Source organism: Plodia interpunctella, chromosome 25 (assembly GCF_027563975.2).
Source record: "Plodia interpunctella isolate USDA-ARS_2022_Savannah chromosome 25, ilPloInte3.2, whole genome shotgun sequence".
Taxonomy (NCBI): Eukaryota; Metazoa; Arthropoda; class Insecta; order Lepidoptera; family Pyralidae; genus Plodia; species Plodia interpunctella.
The window spans coordinates 1,582,924-1,604,645 of record NC_071318.1 but is presented as its reverse complement, the minus strand read 5'-3'; the positions used below and the strand labels follow the sequence as shown (position 1 = coordinate 1,604,645).

Here is a 21,722-nt window from a genome sequence, read left to right as displayed (position 1 = left end):
GAACCGAGAGGTCCCGGGTTCGATCCCCGGTCGGGTGATGGTGGAAAATTATCTTTTTCTGATTGGTCTTGGATGTTTATCTATATATGTATTTGTTATAAAATATAGTATCGTTGAGTTAGTATCCCATAACACAAGTCTCGAACTTACTTTGGGGCTAGCTCGATCTGTGGGATTTGTCCTAATATATATTATGTGATCAGCTAAACAAAAACTATCAGATCAGATCAAAAATAAAAACCATTCATAAAGTACCTTTTCCATGTGATGTCACATTATGAGGAAGTAATATAATGACTTCAGTTGGTACACAAACATTAGCAGGAAGATAAAGTGCCATCTTGTTGCAATAACAGTAGTAGTATTGCACTAACAGAGGAAAAAAAACTTAAGATTACTATGTACATTTGTTGGCGTGAGCAATCAAATACAACCATTTGATAAAAATTTAAGCCGGTAGTTGCGTATCGGTAGGAATAGCCGCTAATTTCTTACATATTAACAAAAGACTCAAGACAACATTAGGGTGCTCATTCACTGTATATAACAATAACTAAAGGACAGATTATTAGCCTGTGCTTGCGTATAAATTTTACATTGTAGTTAATTTTAAATTTAGAATTAAGATATAATATATAATTATAGCAATTGTGGATTGGTTGAAATAGTATTTAAAAATAAGTCGGTCCAAGTCCGGCCCTGTGCCAGCGGCTTGGTTCCAATTTTTATCAATCCCATTTCATTTCCCCTTACGAAAGTTTTCCTCCAATTTCGCGCTCGCGCCCCCGCCTACTCTAGTGTTGTGCTTTATCGATAAATTTAGCTTTTATCGATATAACTTTTATCGACCGAATTCCCTAACATGCACTACCTAACTGGGACAGTCGCAAGTCGTAATTGTAGCACAAAAGAAAAACTTTTCCAAATTAAAATTTGCACCACGTAATTCATTCATAAATTTAAACTATTAATTTTGTTATTTTATTTATTATGAATAACAATTAGCAACACTAACAGTAAATAAAATATATTTATAAACAATTTGACTGTAGCCCACAGCGTTATTCACAAAGTAATAATAATAATGGAGCTGCTCACTAGAACAACTTAATCGTATTTAATGTAAATACAATAAAAATAATAAAATATAGTCACACTTTGTTTAATACCACGGTAACATTTGGAAAAACTTCTGAAACTGCTTATTTTTCGAGTGAGTACAGTTGATCGATATTCAACTCAAACAATTACTCAAAAAACTTTATTTTATTTGACACCTTTATTCGCAGATTTGACTATGAATGAAATGTTATTTGATGTGAAACATTTTAATTTAGATATGCTTAGAATGAGGTATGAGGTAGAAAACTTAGATAAGTATACTAGAGGCCCGGTCCGGCTTCGCTCGGGTAAAATCATAATAAATTACACATCAAATCCTCAGGAATCACATTAACTATTAGAATAACCCGCATCAAAATCCGTTGCGTAGTTTTAATCATCTAAGCGTACATAGGAACAGACAGCAGACAGCGACTTTGTTTTATACTATGTAGCGATTTAGTATGTCAGTAACTAATATATTTTGTTAGAGAAAAAATATGACCCAATTATGGACTTATCCCGCGATAGGATCTCTTCCAATCAACCAGCGATAAATGACAGTTGAGCCTTATTGTCGCTAAATGAGAAACAAATAAATTTCGAAATTCATCGATATATCTGGATTTGCCGTCCCATCCCTACAGTTTAAACATTAAAGTATATTTCGCGAGACGCGGCGTATCAGCGATCATTTCTCAGCTATTACCCGGCCAAATTCGATTGCACAACGTTTACAATGACACTTCCTTATCAAGTGACCTACTGGAATTGGTTGGCTAATGTTCCGTAGTTCATTTGGTGACATGTTTATTGGAAGATACATTACATACCAATATATATAAAATAGAAATAATTTGTAATATGGCTATATTAAAAAAATCTTCTATGAAGTATCTTCTATACTATAAGAATGTTGATGATTATTATCGTAAATTAAAAGAAACGTAAGATTGACAGAAAAAAAAACACCATCAAAGTACCCTAAGATTCGGTCAAAATGTAGAAGCATAATTGGAACTATAATAAAGTATTATGCATACAAACATACAAAAAGTTTTAATCTCTCTATGAATTTACCGCCGATCTCTCTAAAACCTGAGTATTTTCAAAAATGCCGTCATATTGTTGTACCGTATTTGTTACACGCACTAAACATGGGACAAACAAACACATTGACACCTTCGGATAATAGCACTCGAGTTTTGCGCAAAATATTATTTAAGAAAAAAACTTCGTGTTGAAAATAACACCTTATAACAATGGAAAGTATGCAATCAAAAATCCAGCTGCAAAATATATCTTACGGCTTTGACAATAAAGTTGAAATAAAGCAGGAAACGACAGCGTTAATCTTTGACGGTTTTGCGTAAACATCTTTATTTCACGGATTAAAAATACTTAAAATATTACAAAAATAAAATTACACTCGCACAAATAGCAAACAGCTCTTATTCCAATTTCATAAAGATTAATTTGGGATGTGAATGTAGATTCCAAATGAAAAATAATGTTGGTTTAACTCATAATGTTATCAGAATTAGAAGATGCCGCACGTGTTTTGAGAAATTCAATAATAAGTCTTAGCTAAGATATATTACACAAAAGTGGTTTGATGGAACCGCATAGAAACACAATTCGATTTAGTTTGTGTAGAGATACCTTTATTGATAAATTTGAAATGAAACTCCAAACAGCAAACGTTAAAACATCCGTTTATATATAATAACTAGGAACAAACTTTAAAATCAATTAAACTGCGAGAAATAAAAAAATATTTTATTATTTTTCAATTAGAGAACAAAATGTGTAGGTACTAAAACTGAAAGAAGTGAAAACGATCGAGTACTTGTATTGTAAAATCCAACCTTATACTTTGCAAACTTGATAAAAAATGTTGTGAAGATGTAATAAAAAAGACAATTTGGAACAAAATTATTATTTACATCAAGTATCTCGTTTAAAAAATCAAATTATTCGCAATAACAACTTTGTAATTGCTTTTAAAAGATCCAAAAAACAAATTACAAACAAGAATTGGGAAATTCAGTGAAAATTACATCTTAATAAGTTTTAACCGGCCGTCAAGAATCAATCAGAAATGATGGCAATACTGATTGGATTCGAAAACAATTATATGTGAAGTGATGAAAAAAAATAATAGGCGATAAAATTATTGAAATACCACACGAGTTGCGTAAATTGACATTCGAAAATCATAAAAAGAATATTTCGTATTTTTAAGTTTTTTTGAAAAAATCGGTTAATTACTATTGACGACTGATAAAAGTTGTTGGAAACAGAAAGGAGAGAACTTTGTCCAACAGAGGGATCTGACAGCTATATAATAAACCTGAAAAGCTCATATAGTTGTAATATTCCAAATACAAAAATACACTAAGTATAAAAAAAATGCTAGGTGCTAAACAACTACAAAAATATGCCAAAAAAAATTGAAAATAAGGTATTCACAGACCTATAGTCGCGTGAAATCCCCGAATAAAAGCCATCACAGACATTAACACTTGCCCGACTGCAAAAAAAGGTGTTAATGTGTTGTAATCCTCAAGGGCTCTTCACACGAGGGCCTCTATTACACGGCGTGACACGCCGCCATTGTTAATTTATAGGGTGTTCATAAATCCATACTAATATTACAAAGAGGAAAGATTTATATTTGTGTTTGTAAAGAATAAACTCAAGAACACTGGGCCAATTTTGAAATGAATGTGATGAATGAATTTCAATAATGAAATTTGGCACAGAGATAGGTGAAACCATCAGAAGTGACATAGGCTACTTTTTATTATGGTTTTACCCGAGCGAAGCCGGGGCGAGATGCTAGTGTTCAATATTTTAAATGCAGTGACGTTCATAGGTTATGTAAAATAAGAAAAAAAAAATTGTGTGCCTTTTTAGGACGTGGTCTCATCAGTTGTCTCGACGTCCGTCGACGTACAAAGCAGAAACTTTATGGAGATTCGACATACTACAGGAAAACAACAGGGAACAACGGAGAGGCTACACGCTACGTCGACGCAACGGAGCAATGGAACCTTAACATCAGAGCCTAGAATTGCGAAACTTGTAGGCAAGGTTTTGCTGTATTGTGGGCGATTATGAACTTATTGACTTTCCCATATGCAATATGTCCTTCGACTTAAAAATGTCCTTTCCCTAAAATATTCCTCAAAATGTTCCTTGTCGTCGCTTTGCTTCTCACACCCACGTCACGTAAAGAGGTTTAGGAAAGAATATTTATAGGTATACTAGCTGCGCCCCGAAGCTTCGCTTGCGTTGGAATTCCGGGATAAAAAGTACCCTAGGTATTATTCCAGGTTATATTCTACTCGTGTATCAAATTTCATAACAATCCGTCCAGTAGATTTTTCGTGATCTTTCACGTAAAATGTGTATGTATGATTGTTACTCTTGTAACAAATACACATACATCTTCACAAACTTTCGCGTTTATAATTAAACATTTGGTTGAATAGTATCTATTTGTTGAAACATTAGACATTTAGATAATTTCGTTACCTATTCAAAAAAATTCAGCATCGACCTGTAGATGAAAAAAATTGGCAAGATATTCATACAACGCATTAGACCGTGGAACATACCGCTAATAACCGTAGCTAATCGTTATTTAATGTTATTTAATAACCGTTAACGCGTTATAATCCCCTATGAATAGAGTTATTACCACATTATGTGTTATTTGAATAGGATTACTGAGATATGTCAGTAGGAGGTCGTTGTATTGTTTGGAGGAAGATTTTAATTGACATCCGAAATTACAGACAATATGGCTATATTGATTTTTTAAAATAATTGAAACAAAAATGCTACTGTCACAGAGAACACTGTCACGTATTTGTCAATTTAATATAAATTGTAAAAATAATCAGAAGATTATCTCTATAATTTGAATTTATTTATTTATTCTTACAACTACCATTACAGGTATACACCTAATGCGATAAACTTATATACTATTAATTACAACACATAACAAATGACAAATAAAGTGACTTTTGTGAATTCACTCAAGGCGCACGAGAATATGTCGATTCGCTCATAGACCATATTAATGGTTTTAATACCTCGCGTAAAAGCCATTTTGGACAACAGATTTGCAACCATTACATTGTATATATAAGTACCTATGACCAATTTGGTAAGCCTGATTGCGCAGTATGCACCATATATCCGAATATAAGACCTATTAAAAAAAAAACATAGGTAACTGGTATGTAACAGATCTGATTTTCGAGGTCTCTACATCTATTGTTATAAAATAAACTAGGTGTTTTTATTATATTTTATTTTTGGTCGGTAAATTTTCGGCATTATTGTCACATGCTCAAAAAAAAGAGCTATTTGTGGGCATAATTTATTGAGCTCTGAAAATACTGGGTGTAAAAACGTCTTTGGAATTATGCGTCGACAGACAACGCAGAATAATGCAGAAATTATATGAATTTTCGACGTACGACAAAACCTATAGAAAACAACGGAGCACAACGGACCTACAACGAAGTTAGTCGTCGCAACGGAGCACGACTAAGCAATGAGGCTTAGCTCTAAAAGTTGAGGCCTGCAGCTGCTAAAGCCCCTTAGTCGCTTCGTACGACATCCGCGGGAAGATATGGAATGGTCCTATTCTAGGGCGGGAACACACCTGAAATTATGCTACATCCTTTACCGTTAATAAGCTCTCAATCCAACGCTGATGACTGCAATTGTGCACTGAACGAATGCAGTTAAAATTTCCATTTCCCTGCATCCTGCCGAAGATGGGTTACGTCTTCCTTTCCTTCCATTTCACAATTATAGTTAATATTGTTTTCCTTATAAGAATTTCCTATAGACCTTGTGGAGGCGGAAAGTTTTCCGAGGCTTTTTGTCCAGCTATGGGACATTAAAATAAAAAATAATAATGGAAGTATTTAATTGATTAGTCTATCGTTCTAGTACATACAATCTGAGAGCGAGAATACAAGAATCTTTCCTCCGTCATGTTGACTTGATATCCGTCGACGAAGAACGTAGAAATTGTATGAAGTTTCGATGCACGTCAACTCATTTGTGAGTGTCAAACCCATAGATAAAAGAATAATAGTCAAACCCTATAGAAAACAACGGAGCTCTCTACAACGTGATGCGCCATCGTAACAATCGAATCTCAATATAATTTCTGCGTTGTTCTGTATAGTCTGTCAATGGACATCAAGACGACGGAGCCCGACTGAGCACTGGGGCATGGCTCTAAGTAAATATACGAAACAAATCCAGGTATGAATCAGTAACTAATCAACGAAACGTTGATTACAACCAATAGGCAAAGACAACTAATTGCGCTCCGACGGCGCGACGGAAAATCGCCGGAATTATCGCCAGCAATTAAAACTGCTTATTTCCTTAATTCTGAGCAATCGGTCGCTTCAAGTATTTTCACTAAAACATCGTAAAAATAACCCTATCTCTATCCCAATAAATTCCAAATTGCAATAACTACTTGAAAGATCCTCATCAATGTAAAGCGTTGATTGGAAATGTACTCTATTTGGATGTGTTAAGGTTTGTTTTTGTAAATGGATGTGATGATGAGACGAGGTAAATGGGAAATTGTGTGCTAACTCACCAACGGTGGAATAAAACAACTCTTTGCGCTAATAATGAGAAAGAATGGACAGAGTAGGACGAGGAACAGAGCTTGCAATTTGAAACTAACGGTTGCCCGTGCTAGCCTATGTTTAATCCCTGGGCATTATCTATGTTTAACCATAAAAACGTGTCAGACACGTGACTTTCAAAGAAAATTTGCTCCGGTAAAAACAAATAAATTATCACTGTTGGTGAAAACTCCATGAAAATCCGTAGTAGTTTTTGAGTTTATCGCGAACAGACAGACAAAGAAGGCAGAGAACTTTGTTTAATAGGATTTGAAGATAAGGTTATACTTAAATAATTAAGTATACCTTTCCAGCCAATAAAATGGCCGGAACTCCTTAAAACAGGAAGTGAAGGACTCTCTCCTAGGTACATCCGGCCAATGTTCAGTGGGATTTTCTTCAAATTCTCTACATCAAGCTTAATGACATCGATATAAAGCTGTAATATATCTGTGTGTCAGTACTCTGTGTTGACAGCCAATGAAAATCTAATGTCTATCCGAGCTGAGTCTGCAATACTCCTGATTGGGTGGATGTTTGTTTAGGCCCTTCATTTTAACTAATGTGTTGTCTGTAAATTAAATCATAGCTAACTAGATAACCCCCGATGATCGATGTGAGACTGCGTGTCCATTTACTTTGATAACAGAAAAAATTAGGATAAACACACTTAAAAATATTGTAATTATTATTTCTAATTCATACATACATTATCGTGAAAATCGATTCCTAATTGCAATTTTAAATTGTTACTCTTAATATATATTTTCTACATTGTACTACAACCAAAAGAAAAGAAATTAAAACTAATAATGAGAATTAAAAAAGAAAGGGATCATTCATATATTTACAAAAATGCCAGTCCCTGCAATTGGCACGTTGAATGGCAATGCTTAATCTCTGACTTAGATATATGCCAGCTAGATATAACAAAATACAAATGTAATTTTGAGTTATTTTATTTTTAGCTATTATTGTAAATGTTTCCGTTTTGTCAGCAGCATCATATTTCGAATCGGAATTTCGTTTTTTCTGATTTAAATTACACGTAACGCTATCTATCTCTGAATAGTAATTCATTTCACGTTACGCCATCTAGCAGTGAGTAGCCAAACCATATAGTATAAATTTGTACATTTTATTTTCTTTAATTTACGCTAGATGGCGGATCGAGGTTTATATTGTATTTCTCACTTAAACCGATAGATGGCGCTGAAAAAAAGCTGCCCAAGTTTGGTGAGCGATTCCACTGCGGCGCTATTAAATTTAGGAACCCGCTGGATTTTTAAAAAATATGGAATTTTATGAATGGCATTAGTAAACACTAACTCGAAAGTACGAATTGGCGATGCAGATCAGTTGTCCTGATTGGATCGCATTATGATATGATAGTAAGCCCCCAGTTCGCCGAACTAGGCTGATTCAGCATACATTGCTGGTTTTTCATCGCGGTAAATAAAAACTCTCATACAAACTAGTGTGTTGCTGGCATAATACCAAAACAACATCGAGCAAGAGTTTATATTTCATACATTTTGTCTATTGAAAAAAACTTGCCAAATTATCACCCACAAAATATATCATTACATACATCTGACAATTACCTAAATAGTCTGATTGTTTTTTTATTTATAAACGTAAGCTTAGCTGACTAAACTGACTAGTTTTTCTATTTCTCGGCGACGACCTTTCGCTTCCAGTGGGAGTAGGCCCAACACTAGTCGCCGGGAACAATCTGCAAAAAAAATTGTTCGAAAATAAATATTACGAACGGGAGGTACCCATGCCTAGAGCCTATTCGGCCGAATATCAATTTGGACTACAATTTTTGACGTAAATTTGACAAATCCTACTACTATATTATAAATGCGAAAGTTTGTGAGGATGTATGTGTTTATGTGTGTGTGTGTGTGTGTGTGTGTGTGTGTGTGTGTATGTTTGTTACTCTTTCACGCAAAATCTACTGGACCGACTGTTATGAATTTTGGTACACGGGTAGAATATAACCTGGAATAACACATAAGGTACTTTTTATCCCAAAAATCCCACGGGAGCGAAGCCCCAGGGCGCAGCTAGTAAAACATATACATATCTTTATTTAGCCCATGGAATCAGTAGGTACTAGTACGGAGTACCTACTAATTCCATGATTTAGCCAAAGCAGAAAAAGATCCTTTTTATTTCAAAAAATAATGGCCAGATGTCACTGCCTGCGAAAAATGAATGAGCGAACAATGTTTTTTTTCTCTATATGATATGCAATATAGCGTCACCTATTTATTTTCGCTTCGTGGTCTTTCCACACGTTATTGTCGACACATGCCGACGCGAATGCTTCGTAATTACTATGATGCTTTTATTTACCGCAATAAAAAACCAGCAATGTATACCGAATCTGCCAAAGTTTGGCAAACTATTAGAGTACAGTGTGGAGCACCGGCATAATAAAATCATTTATTATAAAACATGTGCTTTCATTCCACTTACTTCATGATCTCCTTATACTCGTCGCTCATTTCGTTGGCGGGAGCCATCGGATCCGGCTCGAAGGTCTTCAGCGCGAAATACGGAGCACCCACACTCACAGCACTCGCCATCTGATATTAACACAGAACGTTACTTGTATGAGCGAAATGAAAGATGTGACGAGGTCTCTAGTTATCTCGACGGAAATTAATAACATATTTTGCCATCTACATAGACTGTATCAGCTGCTCCTCAAGTCAAGAGGCATTCACTGGACATTTTCCTCATGGCATTTTAAAGAATGTCCATACATTCTTTAAACCAGGAATCATTTAGAGCGGCAATCATAACTTCTGTCACTCGACCAACTCACCAATAGAAGTGACAAAAATATATTTTTTTACTGAAATAAATTTACGAAATTACTCACAGCATCCATATTAGCTTCCATCTCAGCCAGCTTTCTGTTCAAGTCGTGTTTCAGGCCTTGCATCAAAACGAAATCCTTCTCCAATATTCCTTGAAGGCCTGTCAAAGTAAATTTTTGCAAATAGCAATTATTATTTTCCCGTTAGATACCATGCTGATCTGCGAGCAAAGAAAAAAATATAGATTGTGATGTGATTCTCTTTCCGTGCAAAAATCAGTCATGTAAAAAGGCTATAAACTGAAGAATCTTCTCAGGCGATAGACTAACCTTTCACTGCTGAATCTTAATTCCAGCAACAAATCCGTCGTACAGCTGAAAGCCCTTCTGACATGATGGGACCAACACTGTTCAAATGAGTTTCTTTCGGCATTTCTTCTCAGCAGTAGTCGTTCGGAAATGCCAGTAGTTTGTAGCTTGTAAGAAATAACTATAAATATAAAAATTTACGAGAAAAAGTGCCTGTGAAGGTCTAATTTCTAAATAAATGATTTGAATTTTGAATTTGAAATTTTATCTTTTTAAATTTAACGTCTTTTATGGTGCTTTCAATATAAACTGAAGGCTGAAAGACTTACCAGCATTCTCCAGCAACGTGTCCAGGTCTTGTGCTGGGTATTCAGCGACGGATGGAGCCAGGAAGCGCGGCGAGGCGGCCGGGGGCGTCCTGGGGGAGCTTCTGGACAGCGACGGAGCTGGAATCATGAAATAACGACAAGCCGAACGCCGCCTACTATAATATTTGTATATATCAAAGTGATGTTAAATTTATGGATAGGTAAAATAATAGAAATAATAAGATGGAAAGTGCTCCACCGACAAGAACAGTTCTTAAATTAATTGATGAAATAAGCGATCCGATCTATTATAGGAAAGGGAATCTCACGGTGACATTGTTCATTGCCTAATTTGTGTCCTAGGATATTTGCCACAGAACCTGAAATCCTGTTCAAACCGGAATAAAACGATGCAATCACAGCTGTTTGCTGGCAAAAACAGATGAGAGCGAGGTCACCATGCATCTTTATACCAAGTTTTTCCTTACTTTCTTCGCTGGCTCAGTGACTTTTGCCAGTCATGCCTCGGGTAAAACATAATCATTAAGACGAGATCTGTTACCGGAGAGTACATCACGAGGGAGCTCCCACGCGGAGGGCCGGCCCCCGGGCGGGCCGAGCGCCGGCCGCCGCGCGCCGCGCTCGCCGATCACGACCGTGCACACGTGGTCACAACCGGTTATGAGCACTTCTGGCCGGTTAAAGCGGGTGTATTCTCTGGTGGTTTAGATAATACGTTTTATTATACTACTGAGCAAGCAAACGCAGATCATCAACTAGAATTCCTCTCGAAATTTCCACCGGAAGCATGTGATGGTCTATAATGGCGCATCCACACATGCCCGGCGGCACGGCCGTAGTTCTACCCGGCGGCCATGCCGCCGGCACACGCATCCTTTATTTCAAATTCAGCGGCAAGGTCAGCAGTCTGTAAGCCGGCGGCATGTGTGAATGCGCCATAAAAACTACTATACATGAGTCAAATTGGTATAACTCTGATCCAACTTGGGACCTTTCAATCACAGGTGAACGGTCTTAACTAGGTCACCACGAGTCTGATAGTGGTGTATACGACTACTTGCGCCTTAATGTCGATATGTAGTCATGAAATTCATGTCGGTAACTTTTATCAGCCGAAACCTGTGATAGCTATAACACATTGGACTAGAAGACACTCACGGTTCCTGCTCCAACTCCCTGGTCTGCCAATCGTCTTCTGGCTCTGGTTGCAGCATCAGACCGCCTGTGGAGCCCTGGTACACGCTGGACCCTCGCCGGGAGATCGGTTCTAAAGGAGACTCCGCTCGGCTTTCGCATTGAGACAAACGTTTTCTTGCTGGCCCTGAAAAAGTGTATTGTATTGGGCTGATAAATAGCTGCCTGGAAGATTATATGTACCTTCAAAATTTACCAAACGGGGAGTGACGTCCTAGAATATAACCACTCCATATCCTTCGGTGCCAACATATAGCTTAGGCAACTGATAGGCAAGGCAACAGGCAGGCAGCCCGATGAAAATCATAATCGAATGATTTAAAGCTGACCGCGAGCTTCGCGGCGACACAGTACCCGCGGAGATAAGAAAAATGACTCCAAAGACTATAAGTCACAATAATTTTTACCGGGATGAATAGAGAATGCACCAAAATCGACTTTCTTCCCGAGTACTCCCAGGAACGGGAAGTGGAGCTTTATGGACTGCAGGAGACACTCCTCATACATATCCCAGATGTGTACAGTCTGTAATCAAATAACGATGAAATCAAAAGAACAACAAGTTTTTATTTACGAGTAGTATCAGCCGATGTCTGTCTGTAATAAAATCTTGCAAGTTAAATTTCAATAGTCCTACAGAGTTGAAATTTTCCATATGACTTCTGTTAATGCGTGACCTATGCACTCAGGAATTGGCCAACTAGTATCCTCGTTGGGGGCCTACAGTGGCAGAAATGATATTTCTAAAAAATTGTTCATATGTTGTACTTCTGGTGAAACGCCTCTTTGACCATAGCTATCCTTTGGTACTTTTAGAATCTTCTGCAAGGAAAACACATGAGAGATAGAGAAATACTAACACAGTTATTACAATAAGCCACTACAATCTCCTCCTGTGGTATGACAGCCACATCCAACACCGCGGGGCAGGTGGGCGCGGCGAGGGCCGCGAAGGGGGACGCCTGCGTGGTCTCCCAGAAGCGGACGACGCCGTCCACGCTGCCTGTCACGAGGAGGTGCAGCGGCGTGATGATGTGGAAACAGGACACGCCCTGGAAGATATTAATCAAGATTAAAATTAGATGGGTTAGATTCGATGCAAAACGGAATACGAAATTCTAGTATCGTTGATATTATTATTAACAAAAAAATTTACCCGTTGATACTTTTTCACAGGTCACAATTCTGATATTTAACGTCAGATATTTTCAGACTTACCCTCTGCACCTTAAACGTATAATCAGTCAGCTTTCCTGGCACGTGCCTGGACCTGACGCTGACGGTAGAGTCGTGTGAGCAGGACACGAGTATATCTCCGTCTCTAGTGTACGAGAGACGTCGAACAGATCGCGAGTGCACTCTGCGCCAGGTTGTGATGCCGCAGTAGGTTGTGTGTGGGGGAGAGGTCAGCTCCTGAAATTTAAAACTTATCTTATGTCGGCTATTCGCTATCGTCACACTTTGGCGGATATTATTGCGGCAAAAGTTCACATACACACAACCTACGCAATGTTCATTCATTCGCTTCGGCATCTGTGAGTTCGGGAATAGTGTGTACCCGGCGTTTAAACATAGATAATTTGATACTATAAACACAGTATATTATTGAAGTAATTCAGAAGGATGGAACGTTGAGAAGTAGTTCTCAAAAAGGAACAAATAAAATTAATCAGATTCAGTAAATGACCAATCAACAACCTGTGGCGTACCAGGCCCGTCCGCTATCTGGAAGACCTGGTTTCCATTCTTTGAGCTGGCAAACATTTGTATATTGTGATCACAGATTATTTAACTACCGTTCCGTTTGTGTGTTATTATATTAAAATGACAGTGCTTTACCATCCAAAAGTAATAGTTGATGGCCTCTGGTGACTTGCTGTGGAAGAGAGACATTCTCGGCTGGTGGAACCTCACGCGGGTGATGTCCCCCCTTTCAGTCCCGAATGCCAGTTCTGATCCCTCGTTTGTTGGAGACGAGGGACTGTACGACAGGCACTGGAAATTGGACTCTATTGTAAAAGACCTAAATATTTTTTATGAAAATAGTACGGTTATTAAAATAAGATTAGTGGAGAAAAGTGAAACGTGACTGATTCATAACAATTTAAAATAAACTTCATTAATGTCCCATGCATTCATAATATGCATTCTCTGTATGACCCAATGGTTGACTGTCAGTTAATACTATTACCTTTTGTACTTTCACTAATTTTGTGTCAGTTATATCGCAAAACACTATACGCATACATGCATGTGTAATACTCGTAATGTGTATCCTGACTTATTATGTGTATATGTCAAGATGGTCTTAAAATTGATTGACAAATTAAGTATCTCTGACTTTCATGCTAAAAATGTGAGAGTTAAATGACTGTGCTGCAATGCCGTGCCCCAATTGTCCCGTTTCTTGTACCATGGAGAACCACAATGACAAATCTATAAGAGTAGCCACATACTGCTCTCATATACATAAATAGCCATAACGACTAGAAAAAAAGAAGAGTTCATTTAACTAAACTACCAAACTTACGGTAGGAATGTTTGGTAGTCCACTGATGCAGAAAACTGGGGTGTGAGTCAATGTGGAGGTGTCATAGATTGTAAGGCTCCTGTCGGATGCTGATAACACCAAATTTTGGACATCCTGAAAAATATTACAATTAAAATTACCTGCAAAGCTTATCAGACAGTTATATAGTTTAAAGGGATAGTGAGATCAGCAAAAATACCTACGTGTAAGTATATTGCATCAGTTATCCAGCAATTCTTAATACGCTTTCGTAGACCAGTTCTGTGATAGAAAACCTGAAATGAATCAAAAATTCCATTTTAGTCTTTTACAGAAGTAAATAGGTGCTTAAGTTCCATGTTTCAACAATCGACAGAGTAACTCTTACGCGGAGCGCAGACAAGCGACTGTGTCAAATTCGGCGAGTCGATCGTTTTTCTCTCTCTCAATTGGAGTGGGGGCGATGCGTCACTTATTTATGCCATTCGAACACATGCGCCTGCAGGTGTCATGACGTAGCTTTTCTTGATATTTCCATTACGTTTACATAAGTGACATGCGAATGAGTTACATATTTTAGGATTTGAATACAGTTTTCACAAATAGATTGAGTAATTCAAGATTTATTAAACTCGCTTATTCACATCAAATCTTCTTAAAATATCATACACACTATAGCTAAGAGTACAGATAAAGACATAGACCGCCTTCCGAGGAAAAATACTATTTCCGTGGGAAGCTCACGCAGCCAAATAGTACCTCATATGAATGCACCAAGACCAGTTCTCCACTATAGACTCCGATCCTTCCTCCTCTGGACACAGCGACGTAACAGAACGAGTCTTCTCGTTCCAGACTCACTAGTTTGATTATGGTCTCCCGCTGGAAAGTAAAATAATTTCTCAACATACTCGCTCTTAATAATACGCTACTCATGATGTATTGTAAGTTTTATGTGACATGTATCGACTTTAAGTCTTTTATCTCATGTATTTGGCGGTTTACCGATTATATATGTATAGTGATTATGTATATATATTCTTATGTATATCAGCAGAATGGAGTTTCTCTCATCCTCGCATGTTCTTTGTCTTCAGGGCTGTCACAGCGCTGTGTTTGGAGTCAGCGTAAAAGAACGAACCTAAAATTAGCACCAGCTGTGACCTCACAAGCAGCCTACCTTAGGTCTTAGCTAACTAAGAGCTAAGTCCTTATGTCAACTCTTTTTGAGAATGCTTTTGGTGTGATCAATTTCTGTGTTTTGATATATAAACTGGTTTTATTTGAGGTACGGCGGTACTGTACGTCAGTAGAATGGAGGATTACCTTACAATGTTCCAATCTTTTCACTCCTTCCTCCTTAGCCGGTTTCCAAACATCAGCTCTGGATCTGGTCTTCTTGACGCCGACAGCCACCAGTCTGTCGATCAGCTGTCTCCACCAGACCTTGCCGGTGCAGAAGCTATCCAAGAGTTGGAAGAGTTTGTGCGCATGCGTCGTGTATTTGTGGTGGCCTGTGCAAATATGTACAACATTATAATACAGCTTTGGAATTTTTTTTCATCCTGATCAAAATCTAGCTTTATTTGTTGTAACTTCGTGGCACAAAAATACAAATTACAATTGGCGCACTTAATGCTTAATGCCTTACACGATACATAAACCATGGGAAGATGAAGTTTATCTCGTTTATCTCGGAACCACTGACCATGACCCACTATATTCACTACTACTTACCAATACGTGGATTAATTAGTTAACCTCTCAAAATTAGTTTATTTTGGGAGATTTCAAAAAGTTTGATTGAAGAATTCTTACCAAAAATGGCGTCAAGTGCATCGACGAATGCCTTCTCATCCAGCCACAGCGTGTCTTCAGCATGAGGCGCGTGCGCAGCAAACTCTATGCCTTCCTCAGCTGCGGCCTGACGCATCACTTCCTCTACTTTTCTAATAATACAATACATTTTTATATCACGTATTTAGCTGCGCCTGTAGCCTATATTTGGCCTCGATAACTTTTTACAAGCTTTTATATAGTGTCACCTGTCTGTGTGTCTATTGCTATTTAACGAGGAAATGCAGCAAGTGTTATGGCCACCTTTGAGCCGGGTACGATTTGGAGTGGACTTTTTAACTGATTTTTGATATTGATATATTAATAATAATTAAATGTTTTATCCCTTCTATGTACATCTTATTTTCATTCAAACTTATTTTTTCCGTCCATCTGATCGTTATTATTATTTATCACATAATTTACAAATATTTCACCTAAATCATGAATACATATGTATCTGCATATTTACCAGTTTATACATATATATATCTATTTATATATATCTATTTATATCTATCAGTCTATATATACCTTTCGATATCTCTAGATTTATTTCTTTCTTTATTTTTCTTGAACGCTCGTCTCAGCTTGTTCAGGACCGCTGGCGTCATCTTGTTCATCAGCTCGCGAGCTAAACTCTCATCTTCTCCACTGAAAGTCATGATCAGAAAATTACAGAAAGACCGAAACGTAAATATTCTCTCTCTCTCTCATCTGAGCAGTTTCCCGGAAAGCATCGGAACGCAGGGACTGCGTTAATACTTTTTCGTCTTCACTTCGCACAGTCATCGGTATTACTAGTTAACAGACCATTATGGGCACGCATATTATCCTTGACAACTTTAAGCCAGCATTTCTTGTATGGAGAATCGACGTATGTCAACGGATGTCAATGTCAAAACCTATAGAAAACAACGGAGCTGAGACGTGCTGCGTCGTCGCAACGGAGCACGACTGAGCAATAGGGCATGACTCTACGGTGCACTTAAAGAAAGTACAAAAGGTGATCGACCTTGAACAGCAATATGTTGACAATATATATAACCTCTCATACATAAATAAATTTATCTGTCCAGTCCACATACAATAACGGCAATAGATTATTATCATACGAACCATGATAAACTTTCTTCCGAGGCACTTCTATCAGACAGCGAATATCCTTTTTCAAATATTTCCGAGCACTCATCGTTCAATGATTTCTGCGATTTTATAGACATCTCCAGTCGTACTTCGAATCCACAAATAGTAACACTTGTTGGTTCAATACTGCGTATCTAGAGAGACATTTTTGTGGGTATACCGCCATCCAGCGGAATGTTTCGGAACTAGGCTAGTGTCACGTGAAGGGTGGAATGAAAATATACAAGATTAGCACCAAAAATGTTATAAGATGGGTACTTGGATAGAGGGAGCTAAAAGGTACGTTAAAATAAGGACGAAAAGATTTAGGCGTAAAACAAATGTAACATTTACAATTTTAATATGTTACACTAAATACTAAAATATATTTTATAACTAGACAGATATACATATAGATAAAAACTAATTATACGGTTCTAGGGAGACGTATTATACTTAAAATGATTTTAAAATGAGGAGTAAGTAGTTCTAATCTAGGGCGGAACCACACGCCTCGCCCTGGTGTGTATTTGAGTGAAAAATAAAACCCCACAAATGAACATTGTCTATTTTATTGTATGTATATATAATAATACTTAGATAACTAACATAATGTGTACTAGATGTAGACTATACAATACATAAGCGCGAGCGAACTTTTCACATAATTAGGGCGTTTTATGCCTAAAATATTCACTCAGTCCGTCACTTATAAAAAAATGAACATAAAAGTTACAGAAACAAACAGTAAATGTAAATAATTTTAGATAACAGTAAAATTAATAAAACAGGAAAAACCGGACACATATTTAATATTTTTCTGAAAAATGCCAATGATTGTTTCCAAAATAAAAAATGTTTCTTTAATAAAATAACGGACGGAAATCGTTAATGTTCCAAAATAAATTATAAACAAAGGGACAATAACTAATAATATTCTTTAAGCGTCATTTTTATATTTTACTGACATGAAAATAACTAAATATGTATTTTAAAATATTTAAAAAAATTTCGGGATCTGTTAAAATGAATAGGAACTATCAACCACTACGAAACAAAGTCAAAAATATTTAAAAAAAAACAGTGGCTTTAAGTTTCCCGAAATAAAAACTGTACTTACAATATTTTAATATCTAACTATACATTTACACACACAAAATACTTTGGATTGGAACACCCTTTATACCTAGAGTTACAGTTCCTTTTAAGACATTATTTTATTATTTAAACAATATTTTCGGTTTCTGTGTAAAAGAGTATGACCATAAAAACGATTTATACGGGATAAAATACTTGTTTAAAAAAACTATCCCCGGATTTACAGATATAAATGGTGTATATAACCACAACTGATATTATATTATTATATTAATTATACTTTACTTCTGGGATTTGTTGTCAATGTTACTTATCGTCTTAAACGAAATATCTGCGTAGAATAAAAATAGACGTATTTTTATTCTAGAATTAGGTAAATAGTAAAATAATGTCTGAGAGAGACATTTCATCTGTTATCACATTCTCTCTCTTTTTGGCTTCATTGATTAGTTGCTAATCAATTAAATGCAGGGCAATAGGTTCCACAAGCTTCTTATTCATAAGTTAAAAAAACATACAAAATTTAGATTTTAGATACAGAACAAAAAGGATGCTTGACCTGGCGTATGGAAAAATTATGAAGTAATTTTCTGGCCAATGTTGTACGGAGATCCAAAACTTACATGTTGCAAATTTGTTTTTCAGATTACAAGAAGCCTGTTCTTTCTTTAATCTATAACAATTAATTTATCCTATATTTTGAATTTGGAATGTATTTAAACAAACCTACTAGCTATATTCTGGATTACCACAACTTTTTGTAGATACACCAATATTAAATCTAATTAAAAACTATTTAATACCTTCATTAATCACTTAAGAAATAAATAGCTTAGCATTATTTAATTATTAAATTTATTATTGTACGATGCGTATACATTTATTTTCTGAATACAGCTCATTTTTATTCGATATCTTGGGAAATATATAATTCATGGCCATACTAAAGAGCATGAAATTACGAAAATCAGACTTCGGCATAACTTATTCGTATTGAAAAGTTCGTATACACGTGAAAAGTTGCCTTGAACTACTTTAGTTAGACATATACAGAATTTTATTGGTATCTTGAATTAAAAAAAAATATTTTTTTTTTCAAATCTAATTCGACTGCAAAGTCAAATTTGGAATTCTCTCGCATTGATTTTGATCACGAAATGGATTTGAAAAATGTAATTAGAATAGATCGAACTCAAATTTGAAATAGCCACAATGTTTTCGGTTGATATCTTGGTTGGCTATCTACTTTGAGCTTCGCTTGACATTTCCAATTTGAAATGTTCACCACAAATGCTGGTTCACTAGAGCTAGAATCAGAATTCAAATTTAAAATGAGTTTTAATTAACTCTGCTTAAACATTCCATATTTAAATTGGAATTTGTATCATATGCTGGTCGTTCACTGAAAGTGGAATCACTATTCAAATTTCGAACAAATGCTGGCTGTTCACTGGAAGTAGAATCACAATTAAAATCAGCTTCGCTTAACATTCCCTATAAGATTAGAAATTAAAGTCACCACAAATGCTGGCAGTTGGACGATCAGAATTCAAAAATCGAACGTTTCTTTCTAATTGGAGTTGGAGTATTGCAAGTTGAAGTTGGCGGTCAGTAGACGGGGCTGTGCGCGTCGTAGTTGAGCTGCAGATAGGGCGGGATGGCGGCCGACAGCTCGCTCGCGCGCCGCCGCAGCGCCGCGATGCTGTGGCCGCGCCACACCTCCTCCTCCGCCTGCTCGCCGTTGTTTCCTGGGGTAATTTTTTAAAATAAATATATTAGGACAAATCACACGGATTGAGCTATACATATATAAATAAACATCCAAGAGCGCCACTCAGAAAAAGATCATTTTCCATCATGACAAGGACTTTACCACTGCGCCACCGAGGTCGTCAAAATCAAGTAACATTATTCTTCAATAAATTGATGCCATAGATAGCCTAATTTTCAGACTGGCAGTCCTGAGTTCGATCCCCAGTCAAGTCAAGACAAGAAGAAAGAATATATTACAATAAGTTATGTATATCATCCTAAATTGAATAAAGAATTTTGAATTTGAATTTTGAATTTATTACCATTAGGATTGGGCGAGCCGTTGTTGTTGGCGCAGTGCGGCATGTGGGGGGGAGTGGGGGAGCCCTCTAGCGGCTGCTGCTGTCCGCTGATGTTGTTGCAATAGGACATCATAGTGTCCCCTGGAAACAAAAATAACGAGGTTATTAGCTTTTAGTACACAACAACAAGTTTAGTAGTAACATATGGTCTAGAATGACCAAGAAACGGTGCTATACTAGATGCAATGCAATTTTTCACTGTTATTTAGACAATTTATTGGCTTTATATGTACATAAATGATCCTGGACCAGGTCGTATAAAAATAAGATTGTTCTAAAAACTTACCCAAAGAGTTAAGGGGATAATGCGTCTGGTACGGCTGTCCGGACGCAACAGAACTGATGGGTAGCGATGGGTTGAGGTCGGCGGCGAGCTGCGGCAGCGTGCTCGCTCCGAACCCGCCCATGGACACTCCGCCTTGGGACAGCTGGCCTAGACCTGGAAGAAGTAGGCCTTCTTTAATTATAATTCTAAAAATAATTCCATTTAGACTTACGTAACAAAATACTAAACAAAGTTGGGGGGATATACGTGGCGCTTCTCTCAACTTTGTATATTTCTGGATTGCATTCATTGGATATCAATGCTGCACGCGTGTGTCACCCACAGCCACAACGTTTTTCAACACAATTGATGCCCACGCCTGGGACGTATAAAAATAATAATATAATCCTATGCTGTAAATGTACGATGTTGAAAATTTAATGAAGTATAAAGTAATTAATAAATTACACACAGCATATATACAGCATACATATGTGGGATTGAAAGTTTCTAAACGATGGCTGGAGACGATGCATGTTTTTGAACGAATGTGAGAGAATGAGAGGTGATGAATGAAAGAACAAGACAGAGATAGGTAGCCATATGAAATAGATTATTACGAGAGAACAGCTATAATGAGTGTCGCGTTACGCTTAAATAAAAATGTTTTATTTCAAAGTTATAAACATATGTGAGATATGAGCCTTTTCGTTGCCTCATACATACCTGCGGGCATAGACCAGGGTCGATCAGCAAACACGCCAGGGCTACACACGTCGCCGGCTCCAAACGGCGGCAGGCCATGCGACGGCAGCAGAGCGCCAGGCGACCTGAACACGTTGGTGCTCTTCTTGCGTTTCTTCCACTTCGCGCGACGGTTCTGGAACCACACCTGGAGGGGAAAAGACGTCTTTGTCGTTATCAAGTTTACTATACCAACTCCAGGACTCCACACTGTCGCGGACCAGTTCGGCATACATTGGTTTTTCATTGCGGTAAACAAAATCACTTAACATAATGAATGTTCATGTATTGGCATTGGCGATATTGTATAACCGACATTAAATTCGCGTATCTTTCTCTACTATACTACTACTCTCTCGACTCATGACGATACTGCTCAAATATAACGAAACAAAAATTAGTAACAAACGAGATTCTGTTTCTATTTCACTTGTATTAAAACTACATCATGAAGCAGTGGTATAATGGTTAAGACGCCCGCCTGTGAACTGAAATGTCCCAGGTTCGAATCCTACTCGTGCCACATGAGTTTGTATACCAATCTAACTCATGTGTATACCAATATTACTCATATGCGTGATGTAGTT

The 21,722-nt window shown here is 37.0% G+C and overlaps 2 protein-coding genes across 2 annotated transcripts in view; both read right to left on the bottom strand.

The window, feature by feature from the left end:
• Positions 1–3,811: 3,811 nt before the first annotated feature.
• On the bottom strand, positions 3,812–17,012 carry LOC128680682 (uncharacterized). The gene is made up of 17 exons (XM_053763980.2): positions 16,909–17,012; positions 16,324–16,443; positions 15,772–15,902; positions 15,280–15,467; positions 14,713–14,835; positions 14,178–14,249; positions 13,975–14,088; positions 13,284–13,439; positions 12,663–12,857; positions 12,305–12,496; positions 11,852–11,969; positions 11,409–11,571; positions 10,792–10,946; positions 10,251–10,367; positions 9,676–9,773; positions 9,267–9,376; positions 3,812–8,514 (listed from the first exon to the last, which is right to left on the bottom strand). Exons 1-17 carry the CDS (start codon positions 17,010–17,012, stop codon positions 8,409–8,411), a joined length of 2,262 nt encoding a protein of 753 aa, XP_053619955.2. The 3' UTR covers positions 3,812–8,408.
• Positions 17,013–17,470: 458 nt separating this feature from the next.
• Positions 17,471–21,722, bottom strand: part of LOC128680896 (homeobox protein orthopedia-like) — a 31,563-nt gene continuing 27,311 nt past the window's right edge. Inside the window, exons 5-8 of the mRNA XM_053764375.2 lie at positions 21,118–21,283; positions 20,413–20,565; positions 20,088–20,207; positions 17,471–19,760 (exon numbers count right to left, since the gene is read on the bottom strand). Of these exons, the coding sequence (XP_053620350.1) occupies positions 19,621–19,760; positions 20,088–20,207; positions 20,413–20,565; positions 21,118–21,283 (579 nt within the window). The 3' untranslated portion in view covers positions 17,471–19,620. The remainder of the gene's footprint in view (positions 19,761–20,087; positions 20,208–20,412; positions 20,566–21,117; positions 21,284–21,722) is intronic.